At 50.4% G+C, this 19,641-nt stretch overlaps 1 protein-coding gene across 1 annotated transcript in view; it reads right to left on the reverse strand.

The window, feature by feature from the left end:
- The window catches only part of PKP1 (plakophilin 1), a 49,016-nt gene that overhangs the window by 16,908 nt on the left and 12,467 nt on the right, over positions 1 to 19,641 (reverse strand). The window contains exons 3-6 of the mRNA XM_085561532.1: positions 12,658 to 13,079; positions 4,397 to 4,541; positions 2,057 to 2,264; positions 1,193 to 1,370 (exon numbers count right to left, since the gene is read on the reverse strand). Of these exons, the coding sequence (XP_085417658.1) occupies positions 1,193 to 1,370; positions 2,057 to 2,264; positions 4,397 to 4,541; positions 12,658 to 13,079 (953 nt within the window). The remainder of the gene's footprint in view (positions 1 to 1,192; positions 1,371 to 2,056; positions 2,265 to 4,396; positions 4,542 to 12,657; positions 13,080 to 19,641) is intronic.

The raw sequence follows: 19,641 nt of genomic DNA on the forward strand, positions 1-19,641 counted from the left end.
GGGGCTCTGGATCCAACTCCCAACTTCCCTCACTCTCCCTGCTCCCCAGTCCTGCTCCCTCAGGCTCCTGGAGCTCTCCTTGCTGACCTGCAGCTGCCAGTCTTCCTTGAGATGTTGGGCACTGCTGCCACAGGCTGGGATCAGTCTCAGGAGGCAAAGCCTACCTCCAGTTAAACTCCACAGGGTTTTTGCAAGCAGCTGCCATTGTCTTTCTCTCATTTTAATGGGATATTTAGGTAGGCTGGGATGGCCTTAAAGCAGAGCAGCTCATACCCACTGTTACCCACACATCCCGAGCTGCAGCTGCTCAGGGAGCTGCCTTCCAGGACAAGCAAGGAGGGAGCAGCACTCCCTATCTCCCAGACACGGTTCCCAGCCACAGAAGCCGATGGTATCAGGTCTCCAAAGGCCCTGCCATGATCAGCCCCTCGTTTCATAAGCAGCTCCAGCTCCTGCGAGCTGCATGTCTGGGAAGGGCGCGGCCGGCGCTGCCTCCCTCGGGGAGAGCTTCCCTTGATGAAAGCACCTCATTATACAGGGCAGGTTTTTTGCCCCACTTGTTCCCATTGAGACAAGGAGCTCATACCCAAGTGGAGGAGGAAGGGAGGAGAAACAGCAAGTCAGGGCGAAGATCCTCTACAAAAGGACTCTGGTTTCCCGTGAACAAAATAAACTAATCTGGGCTCAGTCTGTACCTCCTGTTTCGTAGCTGAGTCTCCAGATCAAATGACCCAGGAAAAGTCCAGGACAATGGGACTGTTCTGTACTAAAGCAGTTATCAAAAGAAGTATGAAAATGCTTGTTTTCCCCACAAAGAGAATTCTGTCTTTTTGCCACCTAAACCCTAAATCAGTTTGTTTTCTCTGGAAGCCTCAAAACTCTAAAGGCAAAATCTCAGTTTCCTGGTCTGAGTTAAACACTGATGGGTTTCATTAGTGCACAAAACAACTTCCTTTTTTTTTGAGAAGAGACTTAGCAAGAACAAAACTATTAAAAATAAAAAGCTACTAGAAAAATATTTTGTATGTAATTTTTTTTCTGCACCTTCTCTTAGTCAAGAAAACTCTCAAGAAGAATTTTTCCTTAACACAGTTGTAATGAGCATGAATTCAGCTTATTGTAAGAGGATTTAGATGGCTTCAGCTTCTGCCCACAGACACAAGCTACAGTCAGTCCCTGCCTGATGACTCACCTCAAACACCCTGTAGCATTGAAGAACACTTCTGGGTCGATAATTTCTCGTGTCCTGTTGCAGCTGCCATCAGACCAGCCCGAGAAAGGGATGATAACACAGTCTGTCAGCACAGGCAGAGCCTCCTGTATCAACTCTTCTTTTAGTTCATCAGTGGAGGAGAGGTTCCAGAGCAGTCCTAGAAAGGGGTGGGACACAAGCTCAAGCACAAGGTCATGTGCATTAGGAACTTTGTTTAGGTGAGGGTGATTCCACCACCAAAATCCTTCTTCCCTTCACCACTCTGAGCTGAGGGTGCAGAGGCTACCTGAAACCTCGGTCCCTGTCCACCCTATGGGAGATAGGCAGGATGGGTCTACATGGAAGTGGGCATTTAAGCATCCTTCCTCCTCCCAAAATTGCTGTTTATTGCTATTAGGTTGCAGGGGGCAGCATCTCTCCAGGGATCTTGGAAAGGCTTGCACGTGAAACTTGGGACACAGCTGAGGGTGATCTGCACCAAAAATCTCCCATCAACTCCTCAGGCAAAGGTGAGGCACCAAGGAGAGAACCCAGCCAACTCTACCAGTGTTGGTAGCTCCCTTGGCCATCCCTGGGAACAGCAGAGTGGCCAGGGTGCAGGAGGTGTGGGAATGGCAGGGTGACCATAACTGGGAGGGGACCTGGGGCAGGTGCTTCCCCAGCAGGCACTTAGGAAGTGAGGAGTCCTTATGGAACATGGAAGGGCCAGGACCTCCTCTGCTTTCTGATTTAGGTCACCCTTTGGTGCAAGAGGAGCAGAAAACCTCCTCTCTGTGCTAGGGTAGCACCAGGGCTACAGAGCCCAGGCAAGGGGAACCTCAGAGCTGAGCAGACTCTGAGTACCTGTGAGCTGTTTCTGAATTTCAGTGTTGCCTGTCCTGCGGAGGAGGCTCACGCACTCCCTGATCCCGTTCTGCCGCCGGGTTTCGATCTTGTTGGTGGGGTTCTTGAACACCAGGTTCCGGAGGGCTCCGGCTGCCGCCCGCTGCACATTCTGGTTCTGGCTGCGGAGCAGCTCCACAAGCTTGGCAATGCCCCCCAGCCGATAGACCTGGACCAGAGAGACATGGGACAGACATGGGATATGAGCGTGGGGAGAGACATGGGACAGACACGGGACATGAGCATGGGGACAGACATGGGACAGACACGGGACATGAGCGTGGGGAGAGACATGGGACATACACGGGACATGAGCATGGGGAGAGACATGGGACATACACGGGACATGAGCATGGGGAGAGACATGGGACAGACACGGGACATGAGCATGGGGAGAGACATGGGACATACACGGGACATGGGGACATGAGCATGGAGCAAAGGGAGAGACATGGGACTGACAGCTGCCAAAAGCAATGCACCAGGACAGACATGGGCCATCAGCACAGAGCACAGGACACTGCTGGGACAGGGATACCCAGAACTGCCCCAGCAGTGCCAGGGGTTGGACGGCCCATCCTGGGGGAGCTGGAGGACCAGAGCTGCCAGGGAATGAGGGCCAGAGATGACAAGTCTGGTTCAGGCTGTGGGTCATGAGCACAGAGCTCCTGGACCGGAGGTTGGAGCCAAAAGCTTAAACTACAGGAGCAGCTGTCTGTGAGTAATGGCCATGGACAGAGTACTCCACTGATGGAAATGTGTTTCTGCAAACTTTCACCCACCTCCACAGTCTGCACCGAGTGGAAATGCTGCCTTGTCTATGTGCAGAGGCCATTTATAGCCATCTAATGACATGCTGTGGTCATTTATCTGCATCCTGAAATCACAGGCTGAGCTGAGAGGGATGGTCATGGCCAGTGTCACCACCCTCGAGTCAGCCACAGGCAGTGGAGCGAGTCCAGACCTGCAGGACACCACAGGCAGCACATGGAGCTTTGAAGGCGAATCCCTGCAGCTGAGCTCTCCAAATGCTGAGCGTTCCCACTCTGGGATGTGCTCTGCTGTGATCCCGCCCGGAGCCCTCCTGCCACAAACACCCCTTCGGCTGAGGGTTGCTGACAATGGACAATGAATGAGCACCTTTTGGGGAGGGAAGGAAAACAAGCGTGTGCTGGGATGAGTCACCGACCTGCTCTGGCACATCTTCCTGGGAAGGATGGGACAGCCCAGTGCTCAGAGAGGGTTTGCAACGGTAACAAAGGGTGTGACCACCTCACAATCGGCCACCTGAACGTGGGCTGGGCACCTGCACTCATCCAGGCACAGCCAGGGCACAGGGGCACAGCCCCACGCCTGGCCAGGGCTTCCAGCTCCGCTGCTATGCCAGGACAGGGAAAGCCACTTCTAAAGTGTTGGCATCTCAGTAAATCGAGGGTGGGGATAAACTTTGGTGACATCCTTGCCACAGCAGATCCATCCTTCAGTCTGCCTCCTTTGCTGCATGTTGGCAAAGGAAATGAGGAGTAAAAGCATCAGAAAATAACCTGTGCTATAAGAAGAGTTCTCTGTGGTCAGGTATCACAGAATCACAGAGGGGTTTGGGTGGGAAAGGACCTTAAAACTCATCTTGTCCCACACCCTGCCATGGCCAGAGACACCTTCCTCTATTCCAGGGTGTTCCAAGCGCTTCCCATCCTGGCCTTGGGCACTTCCAGGATGGGGCAGCCACCACTATGGATGTGCAAAATTATCTTTGTACATGATCACTAATTAGCCCATTGGCTCAGGCGGCTGAAATAGTCTGGAAAAGGGCTGTGAAAAAGGCTGGCAAAGGGCTGCAGGGTCACTGACCATTGCCCAGCAGAGGTCACAGTGGGATTTAAAGCAGCTTTATCCAGCTCTGACTCTGCAGTTCTAAGATAGTGAAAGATTGATGCAGAACTAGGTGCAAGATTGATGTGGAAGCGGGTGCACTTGCCCTCAGGAGAGGACACTGGATGGCAGCTTCCACAGTCAAACCCCATCACCCTCTGCCACGGCAGCTTGTGGTGGCAACAGGAACAGTCTCCTCTGCTGCCCAGAAACTGTTCCAGGCATTAAATCCTGACCAACTGCTGTTGTGAGAAAGTGACCATCAATAGTTGAAAAATCGATTTAATTGATACCTGAGCTTGACTAAAGAGGTATAAAGCATCCTCATGAAAACCAAAAGAGCCTATGGATCCTTGGCACTAAGGAAAACCAGTCCCATCCCTCTCTTGTGCCCCCAGTCCCAGTGTGGCACTGGAGGAGTCTTCTCACCTCTTGCTTGGCAGACTCATCCTGGAAGCAGGTGTGCTGCAGGTAGTAAGCCCCCATGGCCTGGTACTTGTCATCGGAGGAGCACAGGAGCTGGATGGCCTTCTGGATGGTCATGGTGCCAGCATCAATCTCGTCACCACAGATCCTGTGTCAAAGAGAAATCCAGAACTGGGTGAGTGCCCAAGACAGCTATGTCAGCACTGGGAGTTATTGGGAAGGAATCAATGATAAAATATTATCACATTGTGACACAGACCACACAGTGCACTTCTAGTGGATTTCTCTGTCTCAAAAAAAGATGGAAAAGATGGAAAAGACACAGTGAAGAGCACTAAGTGTAATAAATTCTAGATCCAATCTATCCACAAGCAAAGGAGACAGAAAATGAAAGCTGGGTTGAGGTGGTGGATGTCTGATCATGCCCAAAGTGGAAGTTTAATGAACAGAGACCCAGTTCACTGTTCCCCAAATAAGGGAGTGAGTGGACAGGAGTGAAACCATCCACCAGGTCATGAGGACAAGGTAACACAGGCAGGTGGTTTTCCCACAGCATGGGATTCTTTGATGTGAGAGGTGGTGGAAGCAGAAATGTGAGAGCAGTTGATGGTCTTGGGAAGCTCAAGCAGATCCCTCAGGAAAAGGCCTGTCTGGACTGATGGGATGGACAAATAGGCAGTTTATGAAATGCTAATAATAGCTCTGAGACATCCTGCTCCCAGGGGATGTTCACACTGGCTGTCTCCAAGCTCTTATACAAGCTGACTACTGTCATCATCCTTGTTAGAGGTAAAAAATGTGCCTGCAACTAAAAAGGAAGGATATGAATTCCTCTGGCTTGGGGCAGGACTGGAACCTCAGGAGAAATACAACCATCCAAAGGTTCTCCCACTTGTTTAGAGCAGGTCCTGCTCTTTTTGGCTTGTTCTTATTCAGTACCATCTGTGATGTTATAACCACATAAAATTAGAAAAGGGTCCAAACTTTCAGCGGGGGTCTGAACTGCAAAGTTTGTCTGTGCTTCCAGTTATAGAAATTAATGTAATTGAAGGTTCTTGTCTCCTCTCAGCACCCTTGCAGCTGAATCCTGCAAAGGCTGCATGGGGATCTCAGCTCATGGCAGTGGTGGCTTCATTAATTTGCAAAGTCCAGGACTGAGGAGAGTCAACCCCAAACTCCTGTTTGGTTTTACTGTCAGCAGTGATGAGATACAAATGAGAAAGGTTTCATTAGCAGTGGATGGAATCCAAAAGTGTGGGGGCTTTCCCAGGCCAGTGAAGTCGTGGCTGATGATGTTCCCTGGGACTGATGGGGAGTTTTACCTGGAGGTCAGGAAATCAGTCCCTGACTGAACCACATTTATTTATACACATTTTTGCTACATGTCATACCAGGAGTGACTCTGTAGAGGGGCTGCTCATCTTCAGACAGTGCCACAGAACAACAGAACAGTGATTTCAAGTAAGTTATTTACATTAACCCATTACATTTGAAATGTTAAATTTCACCACAAGACAGTAGCACTTCCAGGCATGGGATGGACAGAGTTGTTTGACTGCACAAAAGAAATGTAAAGAATAAACATCTGGAAAGGACATGTGGTCACCACCAGCAGCACTTCCAGTGAGATAAAACATTTACTCTTATGAATCCAAGGGTTTCCCTTTACACAGCACAGAGCACAGAATAATATGCATAATTCTACAGGGAATTTCACACAAAAAGCAGCATGAAGGACTCTGGTCTCCACTGTCCTCACTGGCATAAAGTTGCACTCAGCCTGCCTCACTCAGTCAAGCACCTGTGGAGTCAGTGGAAAGAAATCAGTGGTTCAAAAGCCACCTTGCCTTTCTGTCCTGGACATTTTTCCCAGGAAAGGAAGCCCTGCCCTCTGGAGACACCTCTGCCTTTCTTGGTATGCAGGAATGAAAGACAACAGTCTGGGGCTGGACCTTAAGCATTCCATGTCTAAAGGTGGGTAAACCTCATTCCACTTCTATTTCTACACTACAATAAAACATCACTTCCTCATAAGACTTTTCATCAGTTTGAACCTCTATCAAAACCTGGCACCAAGGAACTTCCATTAAACTTGCAACAAGGAGACACAAAACTGGAAAGACTAAGTAAACTAGAAATTATGGAGCCCCAGAAAGCCTTGGGTTGGATCCAGGATGTGATTTTTTTCTCAGGTCTTTTTTCATGCTCCTAAGATGACTGAGTTGAGAACTGATGGATCCTGCACCAGGGAAGGCTTCTCCCTTGGGAATTGGGACCTGGACTGGAGGTATGGGAAGAGGGGCAGATTGGTACAAATACCAGGTCAGTGGCCATGTAATCATAGCGATCTATTTTGCTTTATAATTATTGAATCGAATGCACTTTTTCTGAGACAGAAGGCTGTCCACTTGTTCCAGATGCTCAAGGAAGGCAATTTTCTTCACATCCACTCTGTAGAGAGACAAACCCTCCTTCAGCTGGGAAAAACTGGGGGTGCAGGTGCAGTTCTGTGGGAGAAGAAGGGAAAGGTTCTGTTTCCCCTGCTGTCTCCTCAGCAGAAATTCACAGCAGGTCAACAGTCAGGTTCAGTCACACTGCCCAGGAAGCAGCAGAGATTTCTCCTACCTGAAAATAAAATCACCCTGGCAAAGTCCAGCAGAGATTGTTCCTCAGCCAGTCAGGGATATTCCCACCAAGATTCACACTGTGGGAATAACAACCTGCTTCAAGACAAACTCTTGGACTGAGCCATCTCCAGCCTGGGCAATGTGACTGGTAGGAAGAGCTCCAAAGGTTGTTTTTCCACAAGAAAGAAGCAGATTAGGAAGAGACCTCAGCTAGAAATTACTCCATGGAGACAAAGAAGATCACATTCTGGAATGGAAGGCAAACAAATACTGAAGAGGATTAGTATCAGAGAAAAGCAATTTCCCTCATGTTTCATGAGCAGACTGTTCTGTGTTAATTTCCATCTAAGTTTCTGTCCTGCTTGTTAGAGCTACAGGTCCCAAGAGAGGAAGAATTAACGAATTCCATCGTTCATTAATAAAATCAGAGTAGAGACTCTCAAACAGTGTTCAGCACATCCCAGCATTCTATCCCAAATAAAAACAAACCAAAATGAAGGTGGTTTTCATTGTACTTGTTTCTGCTTTCACTGCGTGGCTTAGCCCTGAAGAATTAATGTTTTGATATTGATCATCTTTAATTATCCCAAAATACAAGAGATAGATCAGAAAATACCCTCGCACCTTTCCTGACTATTTCAACAACTCCTGTCCTTCTCTCTGTTTGCAGTACTGCCAGAGAAGCTGAGCTGAGGAGGGAATGGTTGGTGGGGACACTGTCCCTGAGCTTCAGGCACAGCACAGACTGCAGCAGCTCAGCTGGTGCCAGGCTGGTGTCACCAGAGCCAAAGGTGGCACTAAGAAATCCCAGCGGGTTGCCCCAGTCTGTACTGCCCCCTGCACAGCTGCCAACTGGGGCATCCAAGACCTCTGACAGAGCAACTCCGAGATGTTACGGATTCCCAGGTGCCTGGAGAGACACTCATTCCACGTGGTCTCTAATGAGGTGTTTCTGTCTCCTTCTCCACACTCAGAGAGCTCCAAAGGGAAGAGCACCACATCTCCCAATGGGGCCAAAGGTAAGTGTGGGTTTGCAGGCGCCCATTAAAGGCTCCTGATCCAGATCAGCAAACACTCAGCCAGGGACTGTCTGCAGACACCCAGCTCCCCATTCCATGCTCTCAGAGGAGAAAATCCCTTTCTCCAGGGGTGGGATGAGTCTGGGCTCTCAGCCATGTCTCCAGCTCAGACATTGGGGTTTCCCTGAGAACAGCAAGAGGTGCTGGCTTTGTTAGGGGGTAACTCAGGGACCTGTCTCCGAATTCACCCTCACTGACACTGGGCACCTCAGCTCAGAGAGAGGCATCTCCTGAAGTGGTGTGACCAGCTCAGACCACTGCAGGGCCACAAACACCACAGCCACCACCTTGCCCTGTCTGTGCCATGAGGCCCCTGAAGCACAAAGTAAACAGCTCTTAAGCAGAACTAATACAATGTCAGTCCTTGGTGGACACAGATTTCTTGTACCTCAAGTTCCAGCTGGAGGGGCACAAAGACTCCAAATTTTCCAGGAGAATTAAACATCCCATTGTTTGTTACTTCTTCTTACCATTGCTCCCTGATGACCAAGCAGGATGTAGAAACTTTTATCCTGAGTGGGCATAAATAGTATCAATAACATCAATACCATTGCAACATGCAACTTAGCCAAAAGCTACCCACTCAGGGTGCTACCCTGTCACCTGGAGCATGCTGCAAGTGCCACCCAGCAGAGGCAATGGTTCAAAGTGGGCAGATGCAGGTGGTCTCCACTAGCTGCTGAAATCACTGGCACTGCTGCTTCTAGGGTGAAATACTGCAGCTCTGGGGTATGTCACAAGAGATCAGGAAGAATAAGGGTTCTGTGGAGAACAGGGAGTCCTGGACACCAAGAAAATTCCTCCAACTCTACCAGACTCCAGACAGCTTCATTTTGGCAAAATGTGAGTGATGCTCATTGAGAGCAACCTTTGGGCAGGAGCCACTGGAACACCCTGAATGTCTGAGCCCAGGCCAGAGATGCTGAGCTTGGAAATGTTGATCCAGATATGACATAATGATTATCAAGGTTCAAGTCTCTGAGTGAAGAGAAGTATGCCTGGAATCCCAGAATCACTGAGGTTGGAAAAGACATCTGAGACCATCAAGTCCACCTGTGGCCAATCCTCACCTTGTCACCCAGTCCAGAGCACTCAGTGTTATATCCAGGTGTTCCTTGGGCACATCTAGGGATGGGAATTCCACCACCTCCCTGGGCAACCCCTTCCAATGTTAACAACCCTTTCTGTGAAGAAATTTTTAATGGAAGAAATGGAACGGACATGACAAGGTCCCTCTCTGCACACTGAGGCAGGATCATAACAGGGTTGTTGAAGAAGAATAAACTGGATGAGGAGTTTTAAATAGTGCTCAACCTCCTGATCTGGCAAACAGTGCAGAACTCAGATTTCATCACCAGGACCAACAGTATAGGGTGAGTAAACCCCTGCGTCATGATTTGGTTTGTAAGGGAATCACAGAATGGCTTTTCCTGACAAACAGGTCAGTGTTACACTCCTCATCAGGCAGTTGGAGGAAAGGGGCTTTGGTCAGAGTTGCTGCTGAAAGAGGGAGGACTCTGATGGAGGGATATCAGTTATCAGAGACAGCTCTTCCCTGTCTTATACAGACAAAGCCATTCCAATAAATGACAGCAATCACATAATCAAGAGGAGTTGTGGAAATTAAATATCTTTGTCACCAAATGCAGAGGGACTGCTCAGCACAGATTGACAGTTATTGCACACTCAGAATTTTGATACCTGCACACCACTCTTGCCACCTGAGAACACCCAGTGACCCGTTTTTCCTCTCACACCAGCCAGGCAGACCAGATCCACAGCAGAGGATGACTGAGAAGCACCACTGTGGAGCCAGTCCATGGGCATTACAGAGTTTTGTACCACAGACAGACCCAATGGAGCACAGGTTCACTGCAATCCCTCTCACAGCAATGGAAATCACCCCATGGACCACCTCAGAATGCATGGAAAGCATTCAACCCTCCCCTGGTTCTTGCAGGCTACTGGCAAACCTGCAGACAAGACATCCAACACATCCTAAAACAGAAGACCTGTAGCACAAAAACTGAACACAGAATTCTCCATGTCACATAGGCACAAACTGCACCTGGAGAATGATCAGAATGAAAGGACAGAGCCCCAAACTGGGAACTGGCAGCAGCTGTGACCCAGCTGCGCCCTGTCCCTGCATGTGGAGGTTAATAATGGGGTACCTACAAGCAAAGCTCTCCTTACTCAGCAATGGGGGAGCCAAGGGGAGATTGAAATCTCTAGGTGGAGAATCCTCCAGACACAACAGCCCTACATAACAAGGAGAGCCCAGATTTGCTCCTGACCCATCTCAGAAACCCCTCCCAGTGTGGAGAAGAGCACATTGACACGAAGGCCAACAGTGCCCTGCAAGACACTTTGAGGGCTAAGAGTCATCTAAAAGAGTCATTTTTCCAAAGAGGATAACCTTGTATGTCTCCAAATCTTTTAAGGACAGCTGCTCTCAACGTCCTCCCCTCTGAGCACAACTTCTCTACCAGGTGCCCCCTGCACCAGCCCAGCTCTGCAGAGCTTCAGGCAGAGCTGCGGCTGTGCCACAGCCACATCACATTCACCCAGGGGACACAGCCCCAGCTGAGCTCACAACTCAAAGCCCAACTTGGAGCCCAACTTGGAGCCCGAGGTTTCCAGAGCAGAACCAGTTCTGCCAGATGATCCATGCCCCAAGCCAGGAGGGTGTAAATGGAGCCACTCCCTAACCAAGGGCGACCAGAGCTGGAGAGGATCCCTCTCAAAACTGCAGCTCTCCTCTCAGAAAATGCCATCGTTCTCCAAGTGACCTCTCCAAAGCCACGACCAAGCCCCTGACCGTGGCTTTGGCCAGAGCCTGCCAGGAGTAATTGCTCTAAAGCAGTGTCCTCCCTAGGAGATGGCAGCTGCAGCTCTGAATTCAGGCATTCTGCCACCACCCCCACCCCCCCCCCCCCGCTACACTTTTATGCTCTTCAGTGAGAAATTCCCTGGAACAGATCACTTCCAGTTTGTGTAGCATCTCTGGATCCTGTTCCAGAGGATTTACAGAGCTGCTGACAGCAGCAAGCCAAGGCCACCAGTGCTCTGGGCTGGCCGGGGTTAATTTGGCATGTGTCAAACATGGAGCAACTGGGCACATGGGCAGCCAAGGGCTCATGGTAACATTTTAATGGGGCAGAGATGTTTCTTGGCATCCATGCTCTGGGATACACCCTTCTACTCAATCCCAAAGGAGGGAGGCTTAGCCAGAGTAACCTGGGACATTCAGATGTGGAAAAGGGCATGGTCTGGCTTACACTGCTGAAGGGGAAAGGGATCTTCTCAGTACCTCCATCATTCCTTGGGGCAGCAGCTCAACAGTTACAGGCCTTTGGTGGGAGTTGTGACAAAGTCCATGAGACCTGATAAACAGTTTCACACACATCCTGCAGTGGGAAATTTCTCCTTGGGACCAGGGACTACCAGGAATGAGTTCAGGAGCTTTTAGGGTTTGTGTGACAAAATTCCCCCTCTGTCAGGGAGTTGTGAGAGCTTCTGGGCTGGTGCAGAGCAAGTCCTGCGTGATGGTGATGCAGCACGAGAAGAGCAGTAGCCCTGGGAACTCTTGTGCAAGCTGCAGCCCCTCCCTCTCCAGCTTTCACTGCAATGCTTTGCAGTTCAAAACATGCAAACCATGGTCTTCCAAGGCTTCCAAGACTATGGTTTGTGCAGACCAAGTCTCTCCGAAGACTGCAACAGAACATGGTTGGTGCTCCACTGCTGGAGGTAGCACAGGGCATTGGGGCACCATTCAGTCACCACTCAAACCAGGTGACTGTCAGTGGGAACTGCTGCATTCACAGGTACATCCTTGGGAGGGTCTGAGCTCACTGCTGTGTTTTCCACACCCCGTGCTTGTAGGCAACATCTACAAGAAGGGATCTAATGCACAAACATGATGGACCATCCTCCACCCTTATATATTTCCTACTCAAAATGAGACTGAATTCTCTGGACAGGAAAGAATTGAACAGCTTCCACTGTCTCCTCTTTCCTGGTCAGTCAGATTATTCCAATTAGGATATCCATTTCAATTTATGATTCAGTTTTTTTCTGAAACCCAAATCAAACCTTTGGGACAAATGAAGCAGGGGCTGGGTGGAGAGAAGAGAGGGAAACAGCACTGCTTAGCAGGCTCTGCTCTGAGCCAGACCCTCAGGAACTGACTCCTTCCAAGACAGGTTTTTTTGGGGTAAGTTTTCTGCCAGACTAAAGCAGAAGGACAGGCAGGAGAGACACCCTGACTGCACACCAGGCCTTCTGCTCTTCACCTCCCTATCCTGATATCATTGTGGGTTAATGCCACCACAGACACTGAGGGATTGTGTTGCTCAATATCACTGAGCTACAGCAGAGATATCTACACTGAGCCAGTCCTATCAGTTCCCCTCCACAGCCCAGGAAACTAAACAAAGCCCTCAAGAGTGACTCATCTGACCCACTTTGCTGCGGGACGCACCGGTAAGGGCTCTCCAGCAGCTCGGGTGGACAGAGCTCCCAGCCCTGCACGCTCCCGCAGGGTCCGAGCACTTACTTGGAGCTGGACTGGGCCTGGCCATAGACCCCGTCCTGCTTGCAGCTCATCATGGGCTGGGCATAGACCACGTCGGGCTTGTTGCTCGAGGGGCAGGACAGGGCCCGCGCCGGCACCTTTTTACTGGTCCTGCTGGTTCCCTGCTGGGTGCTGCAGCTGCTGTAGATGCTCTGGCGGTTGAGGGTGGCCTTGTGCTCGGCCCGGCCGCCGCCGTGGGCCTTGCGCAGGGTGCCGCGGGGCGGCTCGCAGTAGAGGTCGGGCTCGCTGCGGCTGCTCTTGATGTTCTGCACGAAGCAGTAGTCGCTGCCGGCGCGGGGGCTGCACAGGGCCTTGCTGTGGGCCCGGCTGGCCCAGCCCTCCATCTGGCTGTAGGAGCTGTAGCGCCGGCTCTCCACGTCCCGCTTCAGCGTCCCGTTGTAGAGCTGCCAAACACCAAACACAGCGCGTTAGGGCCGAGCCGAGCTCCGCGCCGCCAGGCCCGCCTGGCTGCCTGCTACCGCTTTCCTGGGCCGCTCAAGCATTTTCGTGCCCAAAATTTATGGGAGGTTATCCAACCTGCAGCCCTTACAAAGGAGCCAAACCCCACCTGGATGTCAGGGACACTGAGGAATCAGGATGTGGGATCCAGGAGCTTTAAAGCAGAACTGAAAGCTGAAATGTGACCCTGGCAATAGAGAAAGTGCTTTATTCCCAACACACAGGGTCTAACCCACCCTGTAATTACAGGAGTTCACTGCATATCTCTCACCATCATGGAGCTTGATGCCCCATTCTGACCTTCCAGCAGTCCCTGCGCTTATTTTTAATTTCCTTAAACTCTTTTCTTTCCCTCCCATCTATTAGTTCCTTAGAAAGGGAGTAAAGGGAGTGAAAAATTAGTAAGAAGAGATTCTTGTGCCAAGAAACAAGTGGAGACAATGAATATCTGCTTATGAGTTACAAGGCGTGTAGTATCTGTTCAGATAATGGGATGCTCTGGGAACAATGGAGAATATGCAATAAAAACTGAGATGACTAAGACAGGAAGTAAAAAAGAAAGGATAAAAGATTATAAAATAAATCATCCAAAATTAGCAAAACAAAAAGATGGCTTTAGCTGCCCTGCTGTCAGTTCAAAATGCCTTCACCACTTCATCAGAAGTCCTCCAGATTTGCATCAAGTTTGCCACACCAGGATTGAATTCAATCTTCTTCTGCAATGTTAAACCCTTGGGATGTCAGTGCTGGCTTGTGGGAGCCTGCAGGGTTATGTCCAAATGAGAGACAACTCATTCAGGTGTGTACTGCAGAAAGGAAAAGAAATTAAACTGTTTTAGGGCTGTTTGCCCTATGATGCTAAGTTTGTGCTCTGCATCCCCTCAGCAGCCTGGCAAGGAGATCTTTAAGACATACAGCAAACAGGGATAAAAAGAACTGAAGAATAAAACTGCCTTCCTCATCTCCCTTTGCTTATCCTGGGAAAGTTCATCCATGGTATCCTGTTGGATCAAAGTGTTTTTTTCTCATCCAACTCTAAGCAGTGGCACTTTGGGTGATGCTTTCTGCAAAGGCCACCCAAGGGTCCCTTTGGCTGGGAGAGAAAAGTCAACACTGGCTCCTAATAGTTTCCTTGGAATTGTGAAAAGCCTGTGCCTGGTGTAGTAGTTCATGTCATTGAAAAAGAAATCCATATTTCCTAACCTAGAAACACTCTGTGACAGAGAAATTGGAATCCTCTGCCGGCTCACCCCGAGTCCCTCAGCCCTGCCCTAAGTCCATCCCAGCCCCAGCACACTCAGCATCATTCCTGCCTCCAACACTCTGCAGAATTGTCATTATGTTAATTAATTAAGCCAAATATTTCCATTAACAAACTGATCTTCAGGAATGCAGGGAATCCTCTCGGATGTGTCCCAGAAAGCTACAGAGGTAACGGCTGAAACCCTTCCCAAGGGGCTCCCTGGCACCACCTGGGTGGGACTAAACCCTTTAGTCCAGTTCTGCTGATGCCCAGATCACTGTTATCTGAGTAGTTTTCAGACTTTCAGATGTTCATCTAAACAGGTGAATTGCTGCAAGGGGATAAAAGGGGAGCAGCTTCTCTCTGTGCCTTCTCCAGAGGACACAGAACAAACCTGGGGCTGAGTGGGGTAGGGGCAGGTTCAGAGCCTCCGGCAGAGCTCCCTGCAGGGCTCCCGGGGTTTGGAAGGACAGGTCGCAGGTGAAATGAAGAGCCAGGGTGAGGCACAGCACAGTCGACTGTGATGAGTCTTGGGAGCTCTCTGGCAGTGGGACAAGCCCGCTGCTGCCCAGGATAAAATCCAGAACGGCCATATACACAGGCTCTCTCCATCCCAGGTTTGCTTGGGATGCAGCACACACACAGCAACAGCCAAGTGACCTTCCATAAAGTCATGATCTACCATATATGTCCTTCTGAGGTGCTATCATCCTCATTTCAATTCATTTTCCTAGTTTCAGAAACCCTGGGGACAGTGAAGGATGAACAGGGCTGCAGTGGGAAGATGCAGGGTGGACTTTGTGCTCAGTGGAGCTGCTGGCAGCAGCTGCAGGACAGAAAACAGCTTGTTAGATGTGAGCCCTGCTGGTTTCCTTTATGAGTCAGTTTAAGCTGGGATTATTGTGTAGGGCTGTCAGAAGCTTGGCAGAGCTGTGGAACCCTTGGGCATCTGCTGAAACCCACTCAGGGAGCCTGGAAGAGGAACTTGTTTATCTAAAGCTGGGACTTGCTCTGCAGCGCACTCATTGAGGGGAGGGGGAACGTGTCTCTGTTTACTGAGACAGAATCATGGGTTCTCGATTTCCTGCTGGGTTTTAAAGTGGCCGTAGCATTGTCCTTCTCCTTGGCAGCCCTGAGACGGGTGAAGCTGTTTGCAAAGACACCTTTCTGCAACACAGGAGCCCTGGGCTGCAAGTCCAAGCAGGTCCCGGCAGGGCGGGGGAGCCTTTTGCAAACTCATGGGAAAATTGTTCCTGTGTGATGTGAAGCTCATTACCAAAGGCAGTCCACGACTTTTATTGCTGATTCTACCAGATGCTTGGCTGAGCCCATTTTAATCTCTTTCAAGTGGCATGGACCTAATTGGTATCTCAGAATTCCTTTTTGCAGCAGGAACCCGATCCAATGGCTCCAGATCGATGAGGGTTCTCCTGCCAGCTCCAATGGACCTCAGACCTTGAGTCTATGAATCCTTGAATGACTGGGGCTGACCTGATCCCTTCCTGTTCCTGGCAAAACTTCCCCACAATAAAACCTAAATCCCTGTGTTAGGTGCTGACCCAGCTAAGTCAGGGACTGTCATTTCTAACACTGGAGCAAATGTGGGCAAGTGAATGGAATTCCCTGCAGCCATCAGTGAGACCCATGGATGCCCAGCAAGGAAGGGAAGCACTCTGCCTGGAGAGATGCCATCTCTGAGGGGGAAGGTGTCACACAGTCTGTGGTTTAAAGAGCCACCTGACAACACCTCCCAACATCTGCTGATGCCACTCCGTGTGCAGGGAGCTCTCCCTGTGCAGAAGAGCAGCAGTGAAAGGAAGGAATCAATCTCTGGCTGTCAGACCTCATCAGTGCCCAGATTTCCTAATGCTGTGAATTGCATCTGTCCACTGCCCATGGGTGTGTGCATGGTGTGCCATCCACACGTCTGCCCTTTAAGAGTGCGGGGAAATGCTGGGAAAGACCAGGAAGCCCCTCACAGTGGGGTGGAGACAGAAAGCAGTGATTCCCTCTGCACTGCAGGATCTGGAAAGCATTTTGAAGGGCTCAGGCTGTCACTGAGACTTCTCCCCACAGGAGCTGAGAAGTTGGGAGAGCTTGGAAAGTGTCTCTTTTCATGACACAACTCCTTGGATTGCCAAGGAGCAGCCCAGAAAACCATCCATGTCCTGGGCTCATCCCCCAGTGTGGGCTGCAGGGAGGGAGAGGATTCTCCCATCTAGTCTGCTCATGTGACACCCCACCTGGAATACTCTGGTGCTCTGATCACGAGGACATGGAACTGTTGGAGCAAGCCCAGAGGAAGCCACCAAGCAGATAAGGGGATTGGTGCAATTCTCCTGTCCTGGAGCTTGTCCTGATGACAGGCTGGGACAGCTGGGAATGTTCAGTCTGAAGAAAAGAAGGTTGTGTGGAGACCTAACAGCACCTTCCAGGATCTGAAAGGGCTACAGAGAAGATACAGAGGGATCTTTCATTAGTAACTGCAGTGACAAGACAAGGGGAATGGCTTCAAACTGCCAGAGGGCAGTGTTAGATGGAATTTTGGGGAGAAATTCTTCCCTGTAAAGGTGGTGAGGCCCTGGCACAGGCTTCCCGGAGAAGCTGTGGCTGCCCCATCCCTGGAAGTGCCCAAGGCCCAGATGGATAGACCTTGGAGCAGCCTGGGATAGTGGAAGGTGTCTCTGCCTATGGTAGGGGGTGGAATGAGATGATCTCTAGGGTCCCTTCCAACCCAAACCCTTCTACGATCCTATGATTCTGATTCCAGCCATTCCATCAGGCCCTGGCAGTCCCCTGTAGCTTTAGGTGCAGGAGGATGCTCAGGTGCGGCCAGGCCACCTGACATTCTGAATTTTAGCCTCCTCACTGTGAAATTAGTGTGTCTGTGTGAAGCCAGGCCTTGGGAGCTGTTTATTCACAGTCAGACAGGGAAGGCAGGGAGGAAGGAAAAGTACTGAGTACTGGAGATGAGCACTGGTGGCACTGCTGCTCCTGTCAGGCCCAGGGAGGAAGTGCTTCCCTCCCTGGCAGCACCACAGACCTGCCTCTAAATTAATGAGCATTTGTGGATCTCCAGTTCTCAGCCTGCAGTATGTTCTAGGAACAAGCAGAATATCCAACACATGAGACAGGTAAACATCTTTGACCTCTTATTTCAGTTCGAATAAAAGTGGTTCTAGAGAGAAAGTCAAAATGGCATTTTCCCAGCCATCAGCCATGAGTCATTTTCTGGTTTTTTCTTCCATAAACCCTTTTGCTTGGCAGGAAAAGTCTCTGTCCTCCCCCTAGTTTCCAGAGAAGCAGAAGCACGGAGCAAGGTGCATCAGCCCAGGAATGGCGCCTGCATCCAGCTCTGCCTTCCCACGTCAGAGCCCTCCCAGAGAACTGGGTGGTTCTGATTCCACATCTGAGGACGCCATCAGTTCATTACCTGCCTGGATTTTTTTCCCTTGCAATTTGTTTGTTTCTAGAGCAGCAGACAGAGAAGTGAGGGCTCCGTATAAACACGTCAGGAGCAGGTTTCTCCCAGGCTGGAGGGCAAAGCACAGGAGATGCAACATGAGCAGGTCCCACCCTGGGTGCTGGGTGGGGAGAGCTCCTTGCGAAACCCTCTGAGTGCTGCTCCCTCCGTGGCAGGGAGAAAAATTGCAAAACCAGCAAATATATTGTTTATCTATTTCTGAAATGTTCCTTCCCACCTCTCCCAGGAGCGGCCTTTCCCTATGATTTTTCATCTCTTTTTTTTCAGCTGAGATTTAGGTCTTGCTAGTTCCATAAGCTCCGGCCAAGGAAGGCAGTGTCCAGCTTGCTGTTCCAAAGCCTAAAGCCTTGTGCAAACCTCCCAGGGGCACCAGGCTCTGACCAAGCAATGATGTGCAGTAACTCTAAACCTTTGTTTTCTATGGAACAAAGCTCCCACTGACTATGAGGTTTTGGCCAAAAAGGCAAAGGCAGGCAGGGGCAACAGTGACCACCTCTTGTTCAGGTAATGCTTTTCAGAGAGATAGCTCTGACACTTTGTCCCACAGAGGATTTTTGGTTACAAATATTCCTACGGTCTCTGGTGCAGAGGGATCACTGGTGTGTGTTTCTCATTAGTGCCATAACGGATGTAATTACTACTGGTAACTGCTTTAATCCAGCACCACTAGACCAGACAAATATTCCTTGGTCTGGGAGCAGAGTTGTTAAACAAACATCTGGGCCCCCCCTGGAAGAGAGACACTGAGGGGCTGGAGCTTGTCCAGGTAAAGGAACAGAACTGCACAAGAGACTGGAGCACCAGGAGCAACTGAGGGAGCTGGGACAGGGCTCAGCCTGGAGAAAAGGGGGCTCTGGGGGGACCTTCTGGCTCTGCACAGCTCCTGACAGCCGGGGGGGTTGGGCTCTGCCCCCAGGGAACAGGGACAGGAGGAGAGGGAATGGCCTCAGACTGGGCCAGGGGAGGTTCAGGTTGGACATCAGGAGGAATTTCTTCATGGAAATGGTTGTTAAACATAGGAATGGTCAGCCCAGGGCAGCTGTGTTGTCACTGTCCCTGAAGGTGTTCAAGAAATGACTGGATCCTGCACTCAGTGGTGATGGGTCAAAGGTTGGACTTGATGATCTTAGAGGTCTTGTCCAGCCTCAGTGATCCTGTGATTCTGTGAAAGCCCTAGCTCAGCTCTGGGGGATAAGGATCTGATGGACACAGGACACATCTGAGATTCCCTTCTCAGAACCTCCAGGGTTGTTTCCCCTCATCGGGGGCAGTGCTGTGGGGACACACTGGACACATCCACATCATGTCGGGGATCTCCTTCTTGTGGAGGCAGCAGCATGGAGAGCCAGGTGGGCCCTGTACCTTGTCTTGGTCATGCTGTGGGACCTAGGAATGCCCCAATTCCCTGCCAGCGATGGACCTGCCAACCCAGCAGACCCAGGCAAGAGCTGGGAGGGAACTGAGCCTCAGAAGTCTTTGCTGGTGGAACACTACATGATGCCTTCCATGTGTTTGGGATTTGTTGTGCCTCTCCAAAGCTGCGCCTGCATTTGGGGTGAGCACCAAGGTCCGTGCAATCCATGGACCACCTACCTGACTGTGGCTGTAGCTTTGCAACACTGCTGGAGAGACTCCATTTTTGGGGTGAACTGAGCTGTCAGAGACAAGCGTGTGGCTCATGCTGAGGCTTCTGCCGGGACTGCACTGCTCTAGGTGCCCAGTCCAGCTTCCTTAATCCTCCCCCAGGTTTGTCTGTGTAAACTGTGTTCACAAATGACCC

Source organism: Lonchura striata, chromosome 26, assembly GCF_050655825.1.
Source record: "Lonchura striata isolate lonStrDom1 chromosome 26, ASM5065582v1, whole genome shotgun sequence".
In the NCBI taxonomy this organism is placed as follows: Eukaryota; Metazoa; Chordata; class Aves; order Passeriformes; family Estrildidae; genus Lonchura; species Lonchura striata.